The sequence below is a fragment of the Chelonoidis abingdonii genome, chromosome 15 (assembly GCF_003597395.2).
Source record: "Chelonoidis abingdonii isolate Lonesome George chromosome 15, CheloAbing_2.0, whole genome shotgun sequence".
NCBI classification, from domain to species: Eukaryota; Metazoa; Chordata; order Testudines; family Testudinidae; genus Chelonoidis; species Chelonoidis abingdonii.
Window position 1 is genome coordinate 54,265,147 of NC_133783.1, and position 20,125 is coordinate 54,285,271.

At 47.0% G+C, this 20,125-nt stretch overlaps 1 protein-coding gene across 3 annotated transcripts in view; it reads right to left on the bottom strand.

Annotated features, from left to right (window-relative positions):
• VWA2 (von Willebrand factor A domain containing 2) overlaps positions 1–20,125 on the bottom strand; it is a 61,821-nt gene that overhangs the window by 2,359 nt on the left and 39,337 nt on the right. For 2 of the 3 annotated variants that reach the window (XM_032764165.2, XM_032764166.2), the window contains 8 exons: positions 17,887–18,081; positions 17,231–17,364; positions 16,163–16,295; positions 13,069–13,124; positions 11,336–11,443; positions 8,281–8,862; positions 5,926–6,477; positions 152–274 (listed from right to left, as the gene is read on the bottom strand). In XM_032764165.2, coding sequence (XP_032620056.1) covers positions 152–274; positions 5,926–6,477; positions 8,281–8,862; positions 11,336–11,443; positions 13,069–13,124; positions 16,163–16,295; positions 17,231–17,364; positions 17,887–18,081 — 1,883 coding nt within the window. The remainder of the gene's footprint in view (positions 1–151; positions 275–5,925; positions 6,478–8,280; positions 8,863–11,335; positions 11,444–13,068; positions 13,125–16,162; positions 16,296–17,230; positions 17,365–17,886; positions 18,082–20,125) is intronic. The other variant, XM_032764167.2, reaches the window with a different exon arrangement.

Consider the following 20,125-nt stretch of genomic DNA (forward strand, 5'->3'; position numbering starts at 1 on the left):
CCTGCGGGCCGCCAATTGAGAACCACTGCTCCTGACCATAGAGCGAACGCCCTGCCCTATCCTTGAGATCTTAATCCTCTGAAAACGTGCAAGCCTCAACCTGCACCGCCATCTGAAATTCACTGACTGGTTACTGTTCAGTGAGCCTTACTGCTTTCACAGTGCGGTCCTTCCCAGCCTTGGCATTCACACCGGTAGCTTCCATTCCTGAGAACGCACACGCCCTCATTCAGGCACGGGTTGGGTTTGCACAGGTTCACCAGGCGTTTAGCCTCTGTAACAGAGAAAAACACAAACAGAATGGCAGGCTCTGGCATATGACACGATATTAACCTCTCAAATGCACTTCTGGTGTGAGCATGTTGGCATGACAGTAAATGTTGCTCTTGCAGGGAAAGTCAGCTGGATTTACAGGAAGACATGGAAGGAAATAAAATGTGTCAATGGCAGGGATCCAAGCCATTTCCAGTGTTGTTGTGTGTACATTGTAACAGCAAAACACCATCAAGTGAAGTCTAGAAAAGGTCAGGGAAGAGGATTTACTTTACTAGCTGCCCTGAGTAAGATCCTGACATGACTCCCACTAAGGCCAGGGCATCAGGTACACTAACAGAGACACTCCAAAAAACAGGGTAAGATGTTTCCTATCCCAAACAGCTTACAATTGAAAGCCCCAGTCCAGCAGTCAGGTGCATTAGAACAGAGCCCAGAGCTCCTGCACAGGACGGGAGAGACAGTACACAAGAGATGGGACATCAGCTTAGATAAAAAAAAAAACGGGTGGGAAGATTATGGGTAGAAAACAAGATGGGAAAGATTTCTGAAGAAATGGGTTTTTAAGGGGGATTTGAAGGAGGAAAGTGTGTGTGTGTGTGTAATGTCTATTGTGTGTGTTGTGGGTGTGTGTGTGTTGTGGGTGCTGTGTGTATAGTGAGTGGGTAGCAGATCGAGAGAGAGCGTGCGCCTCCTATCATAGCAGGCTACAGCGGTCAGCAAGCCTCAGCACTTTTCATGCCATTTTGCTATAAATACACAGGGTAAAGCAGGAGCATCTTAGAAGAATCTTCTTGTACCACGACTGGCGTTTCTGCAATAGCGTTTGGAGGCATGTGAAATTCCTCAGCTAAACAATTAAGCGGCTTAGAATGTGGGTCTTCTAATCACGTCACTTTTGTTCTCTCACAACTTGGGTGCCTAGTAAAGAGTATAAAAATCAGTTCCTCTATCCTAAAAAGTGGCTCATTTGGATGCTATTTTCTATCAGGATTGTGTCTGGCTAGTTATCTGTCAGGGCGACTTGGGACCCCATTCATGAACTCTCCAGAGAAGGTGGGAGGTAATGCAAAATAATGTACTGGTTAGTGCATGTCTCTGCCCTCTATGGGGTGGAATAAGAACTACACAACCACATGGCATAAGCACCCTTTCCCTCACCCTGCATCTGTCTCCTCTATCTAGACTAGGGTTGCCAACTTTCTAATTCCAGAAAACCAAACACCCCTGCCCCACCCCTTCCCTGAGGCCCTGCCCCTTCCTGAGGCCCCACCCCTGCTCACTCCATCCTCCCTCCCTCCATCCCCAATCCTGCAAACAAATGAACACAAGTATCTTTACACATGTATGTACTTCCATTGAGTTGAATGGGACTACTTACATGTGTAAAGTTATTCACAGGCGGGATCAGAGCAATAGTCCTCTCTCTGCTCCATTTCAATCCCAGCTATAACATTCATTTATAGACTAAGACCAAACAGCACTAATTCTAGTCTAACCTCCAGTATATCCTGGGCCATTAAATTTCACCCCATCATGCATGTATTGAGTCCAATAACTTGTTAAATAGCTAATGTTTGGCTAAAGCATATCTTCCAGAAGTGCATCTAGTCTTGATTTAAAGACCTCATGAGATGGAGAACCTACTACTTCCCACGGTAATTTGTTCCAATTGTTAATCACGCTCACTGATAAAAATGTGTGCCTTATTTCTAATTTGAATTTTTTCTGACTTCAGCTTCCAGACTCTTTTTTTTTTTTTTTTTTAATGATTTTCTCTGCTAAATTAAGGACCCCTATACTATCTGATATTATTTCCCCATGAAGATACTTCTACACCTCTCAGTCTTCTTTCTGATAAACTAAATATATTGAGCTCTTTCCGCCTCTCATGGTAAAGCATTTTCTCTAGTCCTTTAAGTAGAAGTTAAAATGATACATTTTTGTCTGTTACACTGCCCTTGTTCCCAGCCTTGCACTACAAACAACAGTTACCAGCACAGGTGAGTAACAGCTGCAATTCAGCTTCAGGAAATGCTGTGGTCCCACTCTGTAATCATTGACTCTTGCCACCTTCTCTTCTACAGCCAAGGCCTAGCGAACACTTAAGCAAAAGTCTGAGAGCTTAAGTGGAACTTACCTCAAACATAGACCCTATCAGCCTTCTCCGAGCATGGGAGAATTTCACCCTTAATACATATTTCTCTGCTGCACATCAACTGCTATTAAAACTGCACAGAGACAGCAAGATTCCCCCTTGTTTCTAGTAAAGTGCTATGCCCTAGCAACGTCACCCTACACAGACTCATGAACACCCTGTGGCTCCCTCTCTTTTGTATGCCCTAATGGTAAGCAACTCTGGAGAAGAGGCACTTTAAGGTCACCCTGTACTGTGCCACCCACAATCAAAGAGACAAGGTAAGTGAGGTAATATCTTTTATTGGACTAAGACATGGGTGAGGTAAAAGTTGTTATCTCACCCACCGTGTCTTTCTAACAGGGACCAACACAGCTACATCACACTGCTTACCCACAGTCACAATCCACTCTCTTCTGGTGTGTTGAGGATTCCTGAGGAATTACCGACTTTCCCAGTTTCTCGTCTTTAAAGGGAAACTGAGTGAACAGAGGGTGCTGACTAGGTCTTTAGGGTCGCACTGTTACACGCTGTGCAAACATCCCAGACTCTAGGCAGGGAGGAATTTGCAGGTTGTGACTGAGAAGCTTTTCATGTTGTCTCAGTCCACGGGATGTAATTTTAATTGTAGGAATTCACAGAAGTTTGCTCTCATGTGCAAACAGAAAATTAGCCATGGCCTTAGCAAATGGCCTAAGCACCAATTGTTTCACCACATACCAACCAGTTCAAGTAAACATCATTTTCCTCTTAGGAACTTAAGCCATTTCATTTCTTCAGTGGGGGAAGCAAGACTCACTTGTCTTGCAGGGCATCCTTTCATCTTAGGGCCTGCAATCTCCCAGTGAGACACCTACACTCCAGGTCAAACACTGAGGTTTTTACTCAGGCAAACTCCCACCAAAGTCAACCAACTGACCGTGAAGGTCAGGCAAGCAACATAAACACTCAGCACACAGAAGAGAAAGATTTCTTCTTTTGCAGCAGGGACCCCCAAACATCCATTGCAATCTGCTTCCATCTCACTTACCCCAGCACACTGGTGATTCACCATAAAGCTGATCAGAGCCTCCCCAATCTGCCATGCCCCCAAATTTCTCTCTGCATCATCACATTCCCTTCTCTCCCCCACAGACAAAGCTGGGGAGAATTTGACAGTCCTTTCTCCTTCTTCCCCTCAGCATTAATTAGTGTTTAACCTACATCAGTTTAACGCCAGCAACACATTCCTAAGGAATCTGCTTGGTAAACAGAATACATTGACCCTTCTAAGAGGAGCTGGTTATTATGCTTTGCAGCCCACACGATAACTTCCCGATGGGCCAGCTTTTAAGCACTCTCTCCTGTCTTGGATAAAGGCAAGTGCATCTTTGAAGATGAAACATGGATCATCTGGGACTCTTTTGATCTTGGATGCTTTCACACAATTACAGAATGTTTCTCTGACCATCTCTAATCATTTCAGCCTAACCGCCTTCCAAGTGGAGTTTAATCCCATTTCATCTCAACTTTATCAGCTCATAAAGCATTAGCACATCTGCCATCTCTCTCAGCCAAGGCAGCGGTTTGAAAAGGTTGTTCATTCCTTCCCACAACAGAATTACCCAATAGAACCATTTCCCATCTATCGAAAGGCTTGACCTTCAAAGCAGTTACTGGACGTAGAAGTGTTATTCTCTCTCTTTGGCTAGGCACTCACATGGCCCTCATCTAGCAGTAGCTCAACACTTCCCAAGTAGTCAAGGATTGATAGCCACACCATCCCTTCAGGGAAGAATTATTCTTATTTTATAGCCCGGGAACTAAGGCACAGGGAGACGAGGGACGTTTGCCAAGATCAACGTTGGACTTTTGTGGCAGAAGTGGTAACTGAGCCCAGATCTCTCAAGTCCCAGTCTAGTGCCCAGTCAAGACCATCCATCCTACCTAATCATCCTCGTTTTTCCATTGAGTATTCAGCTGATGATAAATATCTCCGCAGATCTCAAAGCACTGGATTCGCCTGCACTGGCAACAGGGCTTCATTATAAAACAGCGAAATGGCAAGAAAATAAATTGAGCCTCACCCTGTATAAAAATATGCCATAGAAGGGCCCAGTGCTGAGTAGCTCCTGCAAGCAGCACTATTGACTTGCTCAGCACCTTGCAGGATCAGGCCCTAAATCATTTCAATGGAGATGCATGTGTAGCCCACACACTTCCTGGGTGTGGTGTTCTGTTCCATCCAGTGCCACCAAGACCACTTAGAGAGACAGAGATTAATGAGTTTGCTCGACAGCCTTAGCTAAGAGCCATGTACGGCTTTTAGCTCATGCAGTAGAGGCTCAGGCATTTAGCTCCAGAGGTCCTAGGTTCAATCCCACCTGCCAACCATCAGGGCCTGTTGAAAGTATGGCACTAAGTACATGGGTATAAACATCAAGTATTTATGTATGTTCTTAGAACTAATTTACAGTAAACACCTGCATTCTTCCTGCTTAATAAAAGCACCTCTCACTCTTTAGATCACTTGTGTCATTACCTTTACACCCACCTGTACATCTCATAAGAAAATACAAAGAAACAGCTTTTTAAAAACACCCCAGAAGGCTGAACGTTATTCCTTTATTCCCCTTTCCTTTGATCGTAAGAGGACACCATTCCATAGTTAGCAATGGGGGCTTTACTACTGGCTCCCTGGAGGATTTTTCCCTATTCAGAAAAAAAAAAGGAGAAAAAAAAATAAAAGGAAAATAAATTTCTGTCCATATCAGATCTGTGTGCTTATGAGAGCTCTTCATTTAATGGACTAGCCCCTTCTGTGTGTTCCCCCTTCTCCAGTGCCCCAGGCTGTGTGCACGTGAGCCCTGAGACAGCAGCACTTCACTGAACAGCAGAACACTGAGAGCACTAGCAAAAGTGACCCAAATAATGGGGACCATTTGTAATGAAGGCAAGTTACAGTCGCCCCACCTAAATGTTCAACCTGAAGCTACGATGGTTTGTCAGTGGCCAGTAACGATAAGGTCAAGCCAGTCAGTCGTGAGCAGCAAATGGACAGGGGACAACAGGAAGGAAATAATGGGACTGACCTGCAAGTTTCAGATCTGGATCCAAATCTTGCCAAAGCCTGGTGGGGTAGAGGACTCACACAATCAGGTGTTGGAACCTTTCCCATGACCCATGAAGAACTCGTCACCAGCTGCTTTGAAATACGTCCCCTCTTCATACCCCCAGTAAAAACATTGCATTGGATACCTTGCAATGTATGTAGTATGTGACATCCTACACACTGAAAGCTAGATTTAAACTCTCCTGTGCCTCCAACACACAGAGTGAAGCCGATTTAACCCAGGTAGGATTACAACAGGCAACCACAACTGGCAAACTAGCCAAATCAAACCTCATGGACTGGACGGGGGCTCAGTGAGATCCTTGTGTGTGTCTGTTTTATAAGGCTTCTAACAGCTGGTTTCTGGGTGCAGGCACTGGCTACACCATAGGAACTGAGAATGGGAGGCCAAAAGCCATCTCACCTTCACATATTCTTTCAATGATAAAGTCTTTGTAATTCTGCAGATCATCATAAGATGAAACGTGTATCAGGTAGTTGGGAGAACTGGCAATCCTCAGCAGCGTGTCCCTCCGCACATCCCCAATCCCGACAATAAACACTGACACACCATTGCTCCGCAGCTGCTGAGCTGGAACAATTGCATCCTCGGTGCCGCTCCCATCCGTGATCACAACCACGGTCTTGCTCACCCCAGGCCTTGCCCCTTTCGGAACAGTCATGACATCATCATGAATGTGAAGCAAGGCTCTGCCCGTGGAGGCTGAGCCACCAAGGAAAGGCACCTGGCTGATGGCTTGAAGGAGAGCAGAGCTGGTGACATGCGCGTCCAGGGCAAATGCAGTGCGAGCTCTGCTGCTGTAGACCACAAGGCCTATCTGGGTGATGTCCCGATTAATATTGAACTGCAGGGAGCTGCTACTGACAAAGTTCCTCAGCCGCAGAAAGTTCTCCCTGCCAACTCCAGCTGAGGCATCCAAGGCGAAAACCAGATCCAGAGACTGGGACTGGCAGTCTGGAAAGGAGACAGCAAACTTTAAGCCTTTCAGAATATAGTCATGACTGACCAAGCAAAGGAGGCACCTGCTTCTGCTTTAGGCAAACACATCACTACTGAGGGGTCATGAACTACAGCATTATGAGGAATGGCAGATTGCAATTCACAATTCGTTATTAAAGGAATGTACCACCCCCTCAAAAGGAACAGCTAGAGAAGATAATCCCCAGCTATACAATCAACACAAGCACTACTGCATTAGATTTTATGTCTAGTTTCTTTTCACTCATTACACTGCTCTGAGCCAAATCCTTCACCTCCAATGGTCTCTTACTATATGTGTTAACTACTTATGCTAATCAACCTGTTCTACTTCATAGTTAGCTGTGACTACCTGAGTACCTTTCCCAGATGTGACAAAGAGCTCTGCCTACGCCCAAAAGCCTGTCTCTTTCACCAAGAGAAGTTAGTCTCATAAAACATATTACCTCATGCGCCTTCTGTCTCTATGTACCAAGGGTATTCCTTTTTCAGTCAGAGGCTTGGCCCTGTGGTCTGAGCCCATAACTGGAGGAACCAGGACACTCGGGTTTGCTCTAGACTCTGACAATGACTTCCCTTAGAAGCTTTCGGCAAGATACATACCTTCTCTGTGCCTCAGTTACCCCATCCATAAAATGGAGCTCATAATTCTGACTTCCCTCACTCCGAGGGATGTTAGAAGGATTAATTACTTACGGCTAGACTGTGCTGTTAAGGCCCTGTCACAGAGTGGCCAACACTTTTAAGATGAGATGGACTCAGCCTCACCTGTGTCTGATGAGCTCCCCCCACAGCTAAAGCAGTGGAGCCAGGAATCAGGTGATACCTTGGAGATCATCTAGTCCTCTTAACAGGCAGCAAATAGCTCATTTGAGCAAGAGAACTTCAGGGAGCAGGGAAGACTCCTACGGGAGTCTCTGAAGCAGTGGAAATATCCCAGATTACATGTGGCTCCCAGGCAGGCAGCCTGTGGACCATAATCCTGCAGGGAGCAGGCTAGGAAGGGGAAGGGAGCAGAGAGGCTTGCCTTGATGCCCAGGTAGATGTAGGGAGTAAATATGCTCCTGCAGAAGAGTCTGGATCAGAGGGAAAGTTCATAGCTGAGATGTTGAATTTGTATTAAACAGTTTTATTTTGAAGAAATAACTGAGTCCCTGAAGAAAAGGGAGTGAAATCCTGTGACTGGAGAGCGTTCTTTACTGCACTGACCAGTGAAATAGCTCACCAGCTTCCAGGCCCACAAGTTGGGGGCAGACTAGAGCTGCAGAAGCTTGGATGGTGCCTTAGGGGCTGCGTTTCCTCTCCCTAACCTCACTGCAGATAGAGAGTTCACATGTTGCAAGTTACCCCTTTCGGCGGCACATAATACTTGGTACATATGAGCCCTCCCAAACCACTGGCCCACTGGCTAGCCAGCTCTCTGGGCTGGTACAGAAGTCGGGAGTGAACCACAACCCCTCCTTACTGGTTTTTGAGTGATTTGTGCCTACCGGTGCACGAGGAAGCAGCAGTCTTTATGTTCCCAGCTGCAAGGGCGGCTGTGGTGCTTGGTCTTTGCATGGGAGGGGTTCTGTGCTTTCAGCCTCTCTAGTCCCTGACATAAGCTAGCTCTCAAGGTCCGGGGAGCGATCAGTATTCTGGATCAGTATCACTGGATTCCTTACCACTGTTGTTTGGGAGAACTGAAATTCATTCTTTTAACCACCCTGCACCTTAAATCTTGAACTCCCCCGACCAGTGACTCCATCAGTGCACTACAATCTATAGCCAAGGCCTTACCTTGATGACTGTCTACGCTGCAGATTTTTTTCTGCAGCTCAGGGATCTTGTTGAACAGATCCTGGGGGTTGGAATAGACAACAGTCCGCTTTGGATTCCCAGTCACTTCGTCCAGTTCTGCTCTTAAGAAGTCGTTGCCCACGCCAATTAGGAAGAGCCCTCTGCCTCTGGTATGTTTAGCTGCTTCTACCACAGGATCCTGGGACTCCGAATCCGTAAGCAAGATAACCACACACGGGAGATCGTCGTGAACGTCTGGGAAAGCCGGAGCACTCTTAAAGCCATGCTGCGTGACATACCGAAGGGCTTTGCCGGTGAAGGTTCCCCCTCCGCTGAAACGCATGGTGTCAACATTCTTCATGAGACTGAGCACATCCTTGTACTCACCCACTTTGATAGGGATCTGGACCTCATTGCTGTACTGGGCCACGCCGACATTTGCTGGGGAGTCTTTGCTCAACACTGCCTGGATGAACCTTTTCAGGAAGGCTTTGTAGCGCAGGAATCCCTCCAAGGTGGTACCAGATGAGCTGTCCACCAGGAAAAGAAGATCCACACTGCATTCCAGACTCAGCTTCGGTGCTGAAAGCAAAGGAAGCGAGTAACTGCATGTAATGCAAAAAATAAGCAAGCACATCATGTGGGTCTTCTGCAATCCCAATGATTTGAAGGCGAGAGAATGTACCCCAGAGCCCCTCTGCATAGGCGCTGCCACGGGTGCTCCGGGGCTGGAGCACCCACTGGGAAAAATTAGTTGGTGCTCTGCAGCCACCGGCAGCCAAGCTCCCCGGTCCCCTCCCCTGCCTCACCACCTCTTCCCCTGAGTGCACCGCCTCTCCGCTCCTCCCTCTCAGTGCTTGCCACCACCAAACAGCAGTAGCAAGCTCCAGGAGGGAGTGGGGAGGAGTGGGAACGTGGCGGGGAAGAGGTGGCCAGAGCGGGGATTTGGGAAAGGAGTTGAATAGAGGCAGGGAGGGGGGCAGAGTTGGGGCGGGGACTTTGGGGAAGGAGTTGGAATGGGAGTGGGAGGGGGCGGGGCAGGGGTGAAGTCGAGCACCCACTGGCACTAGAAGAAGTCGGTGCCTATGCCTCTCTGTCAAGAAAACAAAACTAGTTGTTGGGCAACATGTTTTGTACAGTAGGAGAATCATGTTCAGGATGCCATTCACTTTGGTAGGATGCCACAAAACCCTCAAAGGGCTGAGGAACACGTTCCAGGAAGTCATCCAGTGGTTAGGGCATCTTTTGATACAACCTGAGATACTTAAAGGGGTGAGTGCTCCGCATTTTCTGAGAATCAGGCTCCTTTAAGGTTTCTCGAGTTGGGCACCCAGAATCACTAATCCCTGGCCCATATGTGCAGGGAAGTTCTGCAGGGATCTGAGGGAGGGGAGGGGAGGGAAGGGCTGGGGAGATAAGGCACAGGTACTTCAGCTGTCCCCCTCTTTCAGCAGAATCCACTTCTTATGCCGTGCTTCCAGATCTCCCTGCAAGCTGAGATGGAAGGAGCCCCAATGAGGCTGTAGATGGGGGGCGGGCAAACCTTTTGGCCCGAGAGCCACATCTGGGTATGGAAACTGTATGACGGGCCATGAATGCTCATGGGCATAGGAGTGTGGCTCATGGGCATGGGGGTTGGAGTGTGTGTGGGGTGTGAGGGCTCTGGCTGGGAGTGCAAACTCTGGGGTGGGGCTGGGGATGGGGGCGTGCAGTAGGGTGCTCTGGACTGGGACTGAAAGGTTAGGAGGGCAGGAGGGACAGGGGATTGAGGCATGGGAGGGGGTCAGGAGTGCATGCTCTGAGCGGCGCTTACCTTGAGGAGATCCCAGAAGCAGCGGCAGATCTCCTCCTCTGGCTCCTACATGGAGGTGTGGCCAGGCAGCTCTGTGCACTTCCCGGTCTGCAGGCACCACCCCTGCAGCTCCCATTGGCTGTGGTTCCTGGTCAATGGAAGCTGTGCGGGTAGTGCTTGGGGTGGGGGCAGCGTACGGAGCCCCCTGGCTGCACTATGTGTAGGAGCCAGAGGGGGGACATGATGCTGTTTCCAGGAGCTGTGCAGAGCAGGGCAAGCCCCGGACCCCGCTCCCTGGCAGGAGTTCGAGGGCCAGATTAAAACTCTGGAGGGCTGGATGCAGCCCCCCCACAGGCCATAGTTCGCCCATCCCTGCTGTAGACCAAGTACACAGAGGTTTCTGAATACAGTGGGACTCTGACACCTACTGGGGGTTGGGGGGCATGGCAAATTCCCCCCCCCCCCCCCCACACACAGATTTTTGCACTTGATCAAAGTTGTACAGGCAAAATTCGTGGGACAGGGGGTGAGCAGCATGGCTAGACCGCTTCAATGCAATGGTCCTGTACAAAATCAGTACAGCTGCTGCTGGAGCACACCGTTCAGGCTGCGTGGTCGCAATGCCAATGAAATTTGACCCAGTTGCCCCTCCTGACAGATGGGGGGGCGGCCTGGCCAAATGGAGTTGTGACCTAGCACACAGGGAGTCTGTGCTTTTAGGGCACAGTGCAGGGGACTCCTGGTGGTAGAGGCTCATGCACGGTGTGGTGTGAGAGAGGAGACACTTCCTAGCTGAAGGAGACTCGGGGGAGAGGGGGAGGAAGAGGCAAGCAGGGATCAGAACAGGGTTCTTATGAGGGGTAGCGGGGGGGTTGGGGGGTAGACCGGAATTTGCCACCTCCCAGAAATATCTCAATTGGCACCACTGTTGGGATTCCTTTCTTGGTGCCTCCTGCAGCCACAGGGGCTCTGAGGAACGAGCAGGCAGCATCATCCCCTGGAAAAGCAGATAAAGCTGAACGTCCTCAGTCAGCAAGTGCCAGTCACTGACTGCCCTACAGCCCTGTATCAAGCAGTAGGAAAACAAACTCAGGCCTTGCAGCAGGGTTTAAAAGGCAGTGGTCAGCCCCAACTCCATCCAGCAAACTGCATTATAATCCTATACCAGGGCTGCTACAGGGAGGCAGGCTGCAGAGGGATGGTCCCAATCAAAAGATTCAAGAGCTAACACCGCACAGTGGACCAGGCTTAGACCCCACATACCGCAGCTGGCATCTCCTCCAAATCCAACAGGACACACACAGTGGTACCTTTCTAATCCCTCTGGAATGCATGTGCCTCCATTGTGACAAGGCTGGGAATCGCAGGGATCTGCAAAAGCACCACAGAAGGAGGAGAGAGCCTGGGTTGGGTCCAGAGAGAAAATACAGTCATGCTACACAGTAGATTAGCTGTACGTGTTTTGAGCGTATGCAGAGTCAGATGGGCTCCAGGGCAGTTGGAAAGTAATTTTCCCTCACTTTGCAGAATGGTCTCTCTCTACTCAAGTAAAGCACAGTTAAGTAAGGCTGTGATGTCTGTGTAGCTTTGCTTGAGTATTAAGAATGTACAAAGATAAAACTCCATTAGCAGAACTCAGTAATTTCTTAAATTTAACTTCTTTACACTTGAAAGAATCCACTCTTGACACGGGCAGCGCCAACCATTTAAAAAAGCCGAATCTTTGTAAACACGGTTTTGTAAGACCACATTACAATTCAGTATCGGTTCTGCAAAACTGTCCATTCCTAAGTGTGGTTTGCCACCTTGCACTTGAATTGCTGTGGAGTGAACTCACTTACATCAGGGAAATGCTGGAGCGCAGTTCCTCCAGATTCACACCAGGAGAGGAGAGATTGGAATCTGGCCCATTCTGTTCAGATTCCCTTTTTGCTCAAGAGCTACCATGAGAAATAGTGAATGCAAGCAGTCCAGAACACTATCACTGAATGTTTCATCTGCTGGACTGTATTTATGGTGTGTCCCCATAGCACAGCATGGTGACACCACACATGGACAGTATCAGAACAACAGTTTAGGAGTTATCCATTTCATTTTCCAATCCTACCCTTTCCTCCAGAATTTACTGCATTGCTTGCGCAGCACATACAAATTTTGCTAGATTGAGGAATCTCCATTTCCCTTCTGAATCAGGGGGCTTAAACGACGAGGCTGTATTTTCAAAGGGCATTCAAGGAAAACAAAGCAATCAGGTCACTCCAGGATTTGAACCACTGAGTGGTCTGTCATATTGGTAAATCAACTAGAGTAGCTATTCCCACACAACCACCAAACCAAGTTACACAACTACTAAGTGTCAGGTTCCCTCCTAAATGAATGAAAAAACAAGGAGGAGTACTTGCAGCACCCTAGAGACTAACAAAGGTGCCACAAGTACTCCTCGTTGTTTTTGCTGATAACAGACTAACTCAGCTACAACTCTGAAATCTTAAATGAATGATACTGATGGTTCCAAATTACATGGCTGAAGGCATCTCACTCAGCTACAACTTGAGCAGAAACGTTCCACGTTGGTAGCAATGCAATCCTCAAACTAATGCAATACTTTCTTGCTGGCTTACGCAGGTGATGACAATAGAATCGCACCATTCCCGAATTATTATCAACAAACAAGAACAAGAAGAATTTCAGATTAATTAAAGGTGAACCAGTTCCTCCAGGAGTGAAGGGAGAGACTGAGGGTAAGTGTTTTAAGCCAGCAGAATGATTTCATGGTCAAGAACATGAGGGAAACAAGAAATCTCACTCCTTTCTTTAGTGCTTAATGAAAGACTGGTAAAGGGTCAGTTCCTCACTAATACCCATTAAGAATTATGATACCTGCTTTTTTAATCCTTGCTCAGGAACTGAATGTGGTTTAAAAATAATCACCTGAGTTTAGTTCACTTTTTTTTCTTAGACTGCAAATGAGATTTTTCAGAAAGATCTTGTCCTACCTGCACATGTAGCTCGGTAGCATCTGGCCGGGTGTTTTATTAAGACTCTTTTCCAACTAAGATAGAAAGATTGATACAAAACATGAAACTGGACTGACTAAGTATTTAAAAGATTAACAAGGCATTTGCAAGGCTGACCAAAGAGTCAAAGTTCTAGACAATTTTTCCCTCAAAAAATGCAGTTTTATCAAAATTGAAACATTTTGTGGGAACGATCGATTTCTGACCGAATTAAAATTTGATGTGAGAAAGTTGCAACAAATCATTTTGACTATCAATTTGCTTCACGTTGTTTAGACTACTAACTATTTTATAGGCTGAATTAAAATACTTTATATTATAATATTTTTACAATATCAGATATTTCAATAGTTCTGAATTGACATTTATTGGACTTTTCATTCTGTGGGAAATATCAACTTTTTGTTCTGAATCCAAATAAAAACAAATGTTGCAATTTCCCATGAAACAGAACCTCTGGTTTCCAACCAGCTCTAACCTGACCAGTTAATATGAGAGCAAGGGCTGGACTAGGAAGCAATTCTTGACCCCTAAAAATCCCTCCACATGAGATCAGTGAGTGAATTGATCTTGTTTTTGAAACCATTTATCTCATCTTAAAGGTGACCTGGAAGGGAAAAATAAATGATGTTTGTGTCCTTTTTTTTGCTTGTTTATAACTAAGACTGCGTGTCAAGTCACGGATTCTGTGACTTTTGCAGGGGCTGATGCGGCTGGCTCAGGGGCTGCCTGAAAAGCAGCACCAGTTTGGGTGTGGGAGGGGGTTCAGGGCTAGGTCAAGGGGTTGGGTTGCGGTCAGCGCTTAACTCGGGGGCTGGGGGTGGGGGGGCTCCCCAGGAAGTGGCCGGCATATCCCTGCAGTTCCTAGGCGGAAGGGCCAGGGGGTTCTGCGCGCTGCCTGTGCTTGCAAGTACAATCCTTGCAGCTCCCACTGGCTGCAGGGCCGTGCAACCATTTAGGTGACCTAGGCGGTTGCCTAGGGCACTAAGATTTGGGGGGAAGACATTTTTGTTGGCAGCAACCGCGGTGGCTGCATCTTCGGCAGCCCCGGTCGCTGCCAGCATTTAGGCGGAGGGAGCTGGGGCAGGGGAGCGCGGGGAGGGCTGCCTGCGGCAAGTAAGGGGAACTAAGGGACGGCATGCAGGGGAACTCCCCACCCAAGCTCACCCCCGCCCCGCCTCCTCCCTGAGCACACCGTGGCTGCTTCACTTCTCCCGCCCCCCAGACTTGCGGCACCTAAGCTGATTGGAGCCGCAAGCCTAGAAGGCAGGAGAAGTGAAGCAATGATGGTGTGCTCGTGGAGGAGGCGGGGCAGGAGTGAGCTGGGGCAAAGAGTTCCCCTGCATGCCACCATCCCCCCTTACTTGCTGCAGGCGACCCTTCCCGCACTCCCTTGCCCCAGCTCCCTCCGCCTAAATGCCGGCGGTGACCAGGGCAGCCAAAGATCCGGCTGCCACGGTCACTGACAAAGAAAATGCCCCCCAAATGCCAGTGCCCTAGGCGACCGCCTAGGTTGCCTAAATGGTTGCACTGGCCCTGCTTGGCTCCATCTGCAACCAGGTATCAACCTGGCATAGTTTACTCTTTCTCTGTAGCAGAAAGGAAGACAGGAGGGAGATTGTGACTGAGTTTAAAGGGTTAATAAAAATCTTTTACTGATTTTNGTACAAGTCCTGGACAGGTCATGGGCTGTGAATTTTGGTTTATTACCCATGACCTGTCCATGACTTTTACTAAAAATACCCGTGACTAAAACATAGCCTTATTTATAACATGCAAGGGCGTAGGAGAGTTTTGTATTAAAAGGTGGATGGATTCCTGATTTTTTTTTTTTTTTTTTAAAAAAGACTTTAGAAATATCAGCCTTGTCGAGTCTAGTCTTTCCTAGTTTTGCTGGAGGACTCACTGGGGCTTAGAGAAGTGTAGTGTAGCATTTCTCAGCCCTTAACCAAAGAGGAAAGGATGCTCAACCTTTAATAGATCTCTCCTTCCAGGGGTTTGTTAGACATTTGGAGTTCAAAAAAAATATCTGAGACTTTGGACAGCCCAAATAAAAAGAGGTTCCCAGCTCAATGAGCCAAATTTCACTTCCTTGGTATCTGGTGTCATAATCTGACTAGTTTCCCAATGTTTTCCAGGGTAGACAAGGCCTGAATTTCTAGTATAAAAAACAAGCAAGGGAAAAAACACCAACGATTCCTCCTCTTCTGCCTCCCTCCCCATTCAGGCTCTCTTTATACATCAGACAAACAAACAAAAAAAGAGCACAAACCTACATTTTCCTTTGCAGGTCACTTTAAAATTATTTCACTTATTGTACAAACTACAGTAATGAAGCTTTTGGAAGGCATTTGATGTCGTTAAGGATCTGACAAGTTTCACAATCTTTCAGATACGTCCTCACCTCAGCGCAAGAGGAATTTCCTTGTGCAACTCACTCCCACTGCCCTGATAACATACCTCTCTGTTTGTAACCCTGCTCCTTAATATTTGCTTCAGTAAGAGTGAGAGTTGTTTTCAGACAGTTATTGAAGCCTCTCAATAGGTCAGAGTCTCCCAGGACTTTCAGGTCCACTAAACACGGATAAAAGGACTTCCCTGTTTCAGTGTCAACACAGTATCTGGGTTTTATCCACTCTCTTTATTGAACAGAATATAAGCAAGTGTTGCACAAATGAGAATTGTGTGAAATACATAAATGAGGCTGTTTACATAACAGGCAGGATGGTCCAGTGACAAGGCAATCTGCCTGGAAATCTGGGTTCTATCCCTGGCTCTGCCACTGACCTACTGGGTGATCTTGGGCAAGTCACTTTGCTTCTCCATGCCTGTTTCCCCTCTCACCAATTGGTTTGATTGCATGTTCTTCAGGGCACAACTGTCTCTTTCTATGTATATGTAAAGAGCCTGTCCCAACCTCAGCTGGGGCCACTAGGTGCTGTTGTAATATAAATATTAATATAAAGTTACAGTAAATCATAAACACAAGTTATCATACCTAACGATGGATGTGTGTGTGCACTCTCACTCTATGTGCACTACTCACTTCAAGAGAGCAGGCTGGCTGACTTACCTGTAAAACGGGCAGAGAGATGCATGCACTGCATTTGGTCTCTTTGACCCTTTCCAACACATATAGTTCCCAGCCAGCTCTTTCACAGTCTCCAGTGTCTTGCGTTCGCAAGGGTGAGATTCAATCTTGCAACCTGGAACAAAGAGCACACACAAAATAGCTGGTGCATTTGTCTGCAAGTCAAGCTGCCTGGGAGTGGGAGCTGACACAGCTGGGATATTGCTCAGTCAACAGCTTGTCTCATTGTTGAGTTCCTTGCAAAGACAGTTCATTGCAGCTTTTTGACAAGTCCCTCGGTGATGCCCCAAAACAAATAAATGTGCTGCTGGTGGGCAGGTCAGCCCTTTACCAGATTCTTGGGTGCAGCTTCTTTAGTCTGCTTTGTTCGGGCACAATACCTGCAACCACCAAATCCAACCATGTTCTTCTGAGCTTCCTATACCACCCTGATCACTGTAGCAGCTAAGCACTTTCTAGTAGTGGATTAAGCAATGTGACTTACATGATCACATGTGGTTTTTAGGGGATTTTCACCTCTCATCTGTCTTAGGTATTTATATGACCTCCCCACTGTATATCTGAGTGGCTCACTATCTTTAATGTATTTATCCTCAACACTCCTTTGAGGTAGGAATTATCCCCATTTTAAATGGGGGAGACTGAGGTACAGAGAGACTAAGTGACTTGACCAAGGTCATACAGTAAGACTATAGCGTAGCAAGGACTCAAACCCAGGTCTCCTAAGAACTAGGAGAGTTCACTGATCACTAGACTATCCTCTCTCTCACACACAGTCCCCGGGGTTTGAGCAGCCCACACAGGGGTGTGGTTCTGCCTTGAAGTCATCTTTTGACTGATATTAACCTCTCAGCAGCCTCCATTTCTTTCCTCTAAACAGAGGAGAAGATGTCTCACAAAGGAATAGACTGTGCCACCCTGTGAGCTGTGTTAGAGGTGCCAGCTTCAGAGAGATGCTCTGGAAGTGCAAGGCCAAGCTGACAATCCCCATGCAGAAGTGAAAGGTAGGACAGTCATCAGTAAACATGCACCAGGGTGGAGCAGAGTTACCTGGAGAGACAGCACTGCAGAGAGTAGAGCTGGTGAGAGTGCTATACAGGCCATTGGCAGCATCATCCACATGTTCAGCGAACAGCATATGCCACTCAGTTGGTTCACTGGCCAGTGTGTGCAGCTCCTCCCACCTGCACAGGTGACAGGACATGTGAATACAATCTCCTAGCATTAAAGAACAGAACCAGTCCCTTTGCAGTCACAGTTATTTTCCTGGATGGGCATTAAAAAGAACAAGCACTCAGAACTACCAGTGATGTAGCTTTACGTCTACACAGGATCCATCCCAGAGTATCTCCTCTTAAAAATCCATTGACATTTCTAAAGACACATGCTCCTACCAGAGCACTCTCTCGCCAAGCGCCCTTCTTTCTCTCTCACCCCGGTCACAAAATGACCTCCTGCTCCACATTCACATCCCTTCAGGGAGGCTTCAATAATTTGTATAGCGGGGAGTGCTGAGAGCCATTGAACCAAACTGTATATGATGGAAACTACTTCACTCCCAGCACCCTTGTGTCCCGCCCCAAATCCTACCTCCAACTCTGTAATTGCCTCTTGGTCTTGCTCAGGGGACTTAGATGCTGAAGGCAATGGCTAGTCTGTTAGCCGTGCACCATTCCCTGCCCTCCCACCCCAAGACAATGTCCTACCTTGGAAATTTGACTCCCACAGCAAATACTGTGGTGCCCCTGTCCTTCAGCTGCTTAGCGGGTATTGCTACATTGCCTTGGGATTTCCCGTCCGAGAGGATGATCAGGATTTCAGGGACAGAGGAATTTCTGCCACCAGGGAAACCTTTCCAGAGAATGTATTTCAGTGCGAGTCCTGTTTCTGTGCTCCCGCCTCTGAAACAAGCAAGAGAAAATTGAAAGAAAAGGTTTAGGGACAAGTGTCCGATTCCCTTTTGCTTTCTTCCCATTCCCTGCTGCCTGCTCTCTGGTAGCACTAAGTCTAGGGCCCTTCTGCACATAGCGATGCGTCTAATTCTGTAATTGGTACCACCTTCCTGCTATTAGTTGACAGTTCCCCTTCCTTTGACTCTTCCTCCCCACCCCACAGGTGCAGACATACGTTGAGAAACAAATCCACAGATGCAGTAATGGGATGGCTGCTTTCAAGAAAAAACTCATGGTAACTCATGTATTTAAGAGAAGGCTGGACCATATCAATAAGCATGGCCCAGTGGAGCGCGCACTAGGTTAGGAGCCAGGAGGCTTCAGTTCAAATCCCCCCTCTGTGACCTTAGGCAAGCCATGTCAATGGTGTGTGCCTCGGTTTCCCAATGAGGCTGACCTTCCTTTACAAAGTGCTTTGAGAGCTACACTGCCCCTGTATGGAAGAGCTGATTAAAATGAAATATTCCATTTGCCAGCCCTATGTACGGTGTCTGTGAAAATATGAACACTGCAAACATCTTGCTTTCCAATGGGTATAAATTTTATACTGCAGGTACAAGCCCCTTACAGAGAGCAAAACCTTAGTGCATTTCTTTAGAACTGAACTATAGCTAGATGCCTAGAAGCAACTGCTAAAAGAGGGCAGGGAGGCTGTGTATGGCAACTCACTGTTTGTTTTAGAGAATGTTTCTTAATTAAGGGCTGGATATTCAGCTATGCCCAGAGGCACAGTCCCTTCTCTTTCTTGTTAATCTTTAATTAATTTGATTTTCCACAAAATGCCATTTGTTTGTCAGTAATAAATCCCCCCAAAATGCAAATCCCAAGGGATTTCTGAGTGTATCCCTGGAAATTGATGAGAGGCAAATATAAGGTACTCTTTATTTTGCCTTCCTTTTAAAGTAATGATGAACAAAGAGCGAGGCACAGAGAGCAGGTCACCTGGATTTCACAATAAATTAAACCAGTGAGGTTAGGAAGGTAAAGGTGGGGAAAAGCCATCCATGATTCCAGCTAGTAGAGCACCACTGTGTAGTTACAGCTCCAAGCTGGAAAAGCATTCTGGGTATTAATATGCAAATAAGCAACCCCAAGTATCCCAGTCTGTTTTAGAATTCAATTATCTGGCCACTGCCATAGGCACTTTCCTGACTGGAGAAGGGGTCAAGCCTGTAACCATTTTAAATTGGCACAAATTATCAACTTCACTTCGTTTTTGTCTCTGACACCAACATACTCTAATCATGGGACACTTTCATCGCATTAGTATTATTTGTCTGATAGTAGCATCTAGAGGCTGTGGCAGAGATTGGGATCCCATTGTGCTAGGTGCTGTACAAACATATAGTTAGACAGTTTCTCCTCTGAAGAGCTTATAGTCTAAATAGACCAGGTAAAGGGTGGGAGAAGGGAAGTACTATTATCCCCATTTTACAGATAGGGAACCAAGGCACAGAGATTAAGGGTCAGATTTTCAAAGGAACTCCACGGAGGGAAGATCTCGGCTGGGATTTTTAAAAAAATCTGTCCATAAGTACTTCTCAGAGCCAGGCCCTTATTTGGTGTCTATAGAAATGATGAGTTTCTGTGAAAATCTAACCCTAATTTTGGGTGCTGAGCATTTCAAAGTCTGGCCCTGAGCTCTCCTGAAAACTGGGCAGGTCGTGTGAGGGAAATGGTCACACAGACAGATCTGGGAACTTAACCCATGTTGTGTGACTCTTAGTGAAATGCACGAAGCACAAAGCCTCGCTCCCTCTGCGTTCTTCTTTCCTCCATGTCTAATTCAGAGACTGATCCATGAATGCAGTTCTTGGAGATGCACTTGCAGTGAAGAGTCAAGTAACTGAATATTTTGGCAGTCATGATATTCTGAGGCTGGAAGGGGAATACCTATTCGCCACCCTAATGTGGTAGAAAATTATTTTAACATGGACTATCATTTCTCCAGTACCCAACTAAATCTGTACCCACACAAGTGCCAATGGGTTGC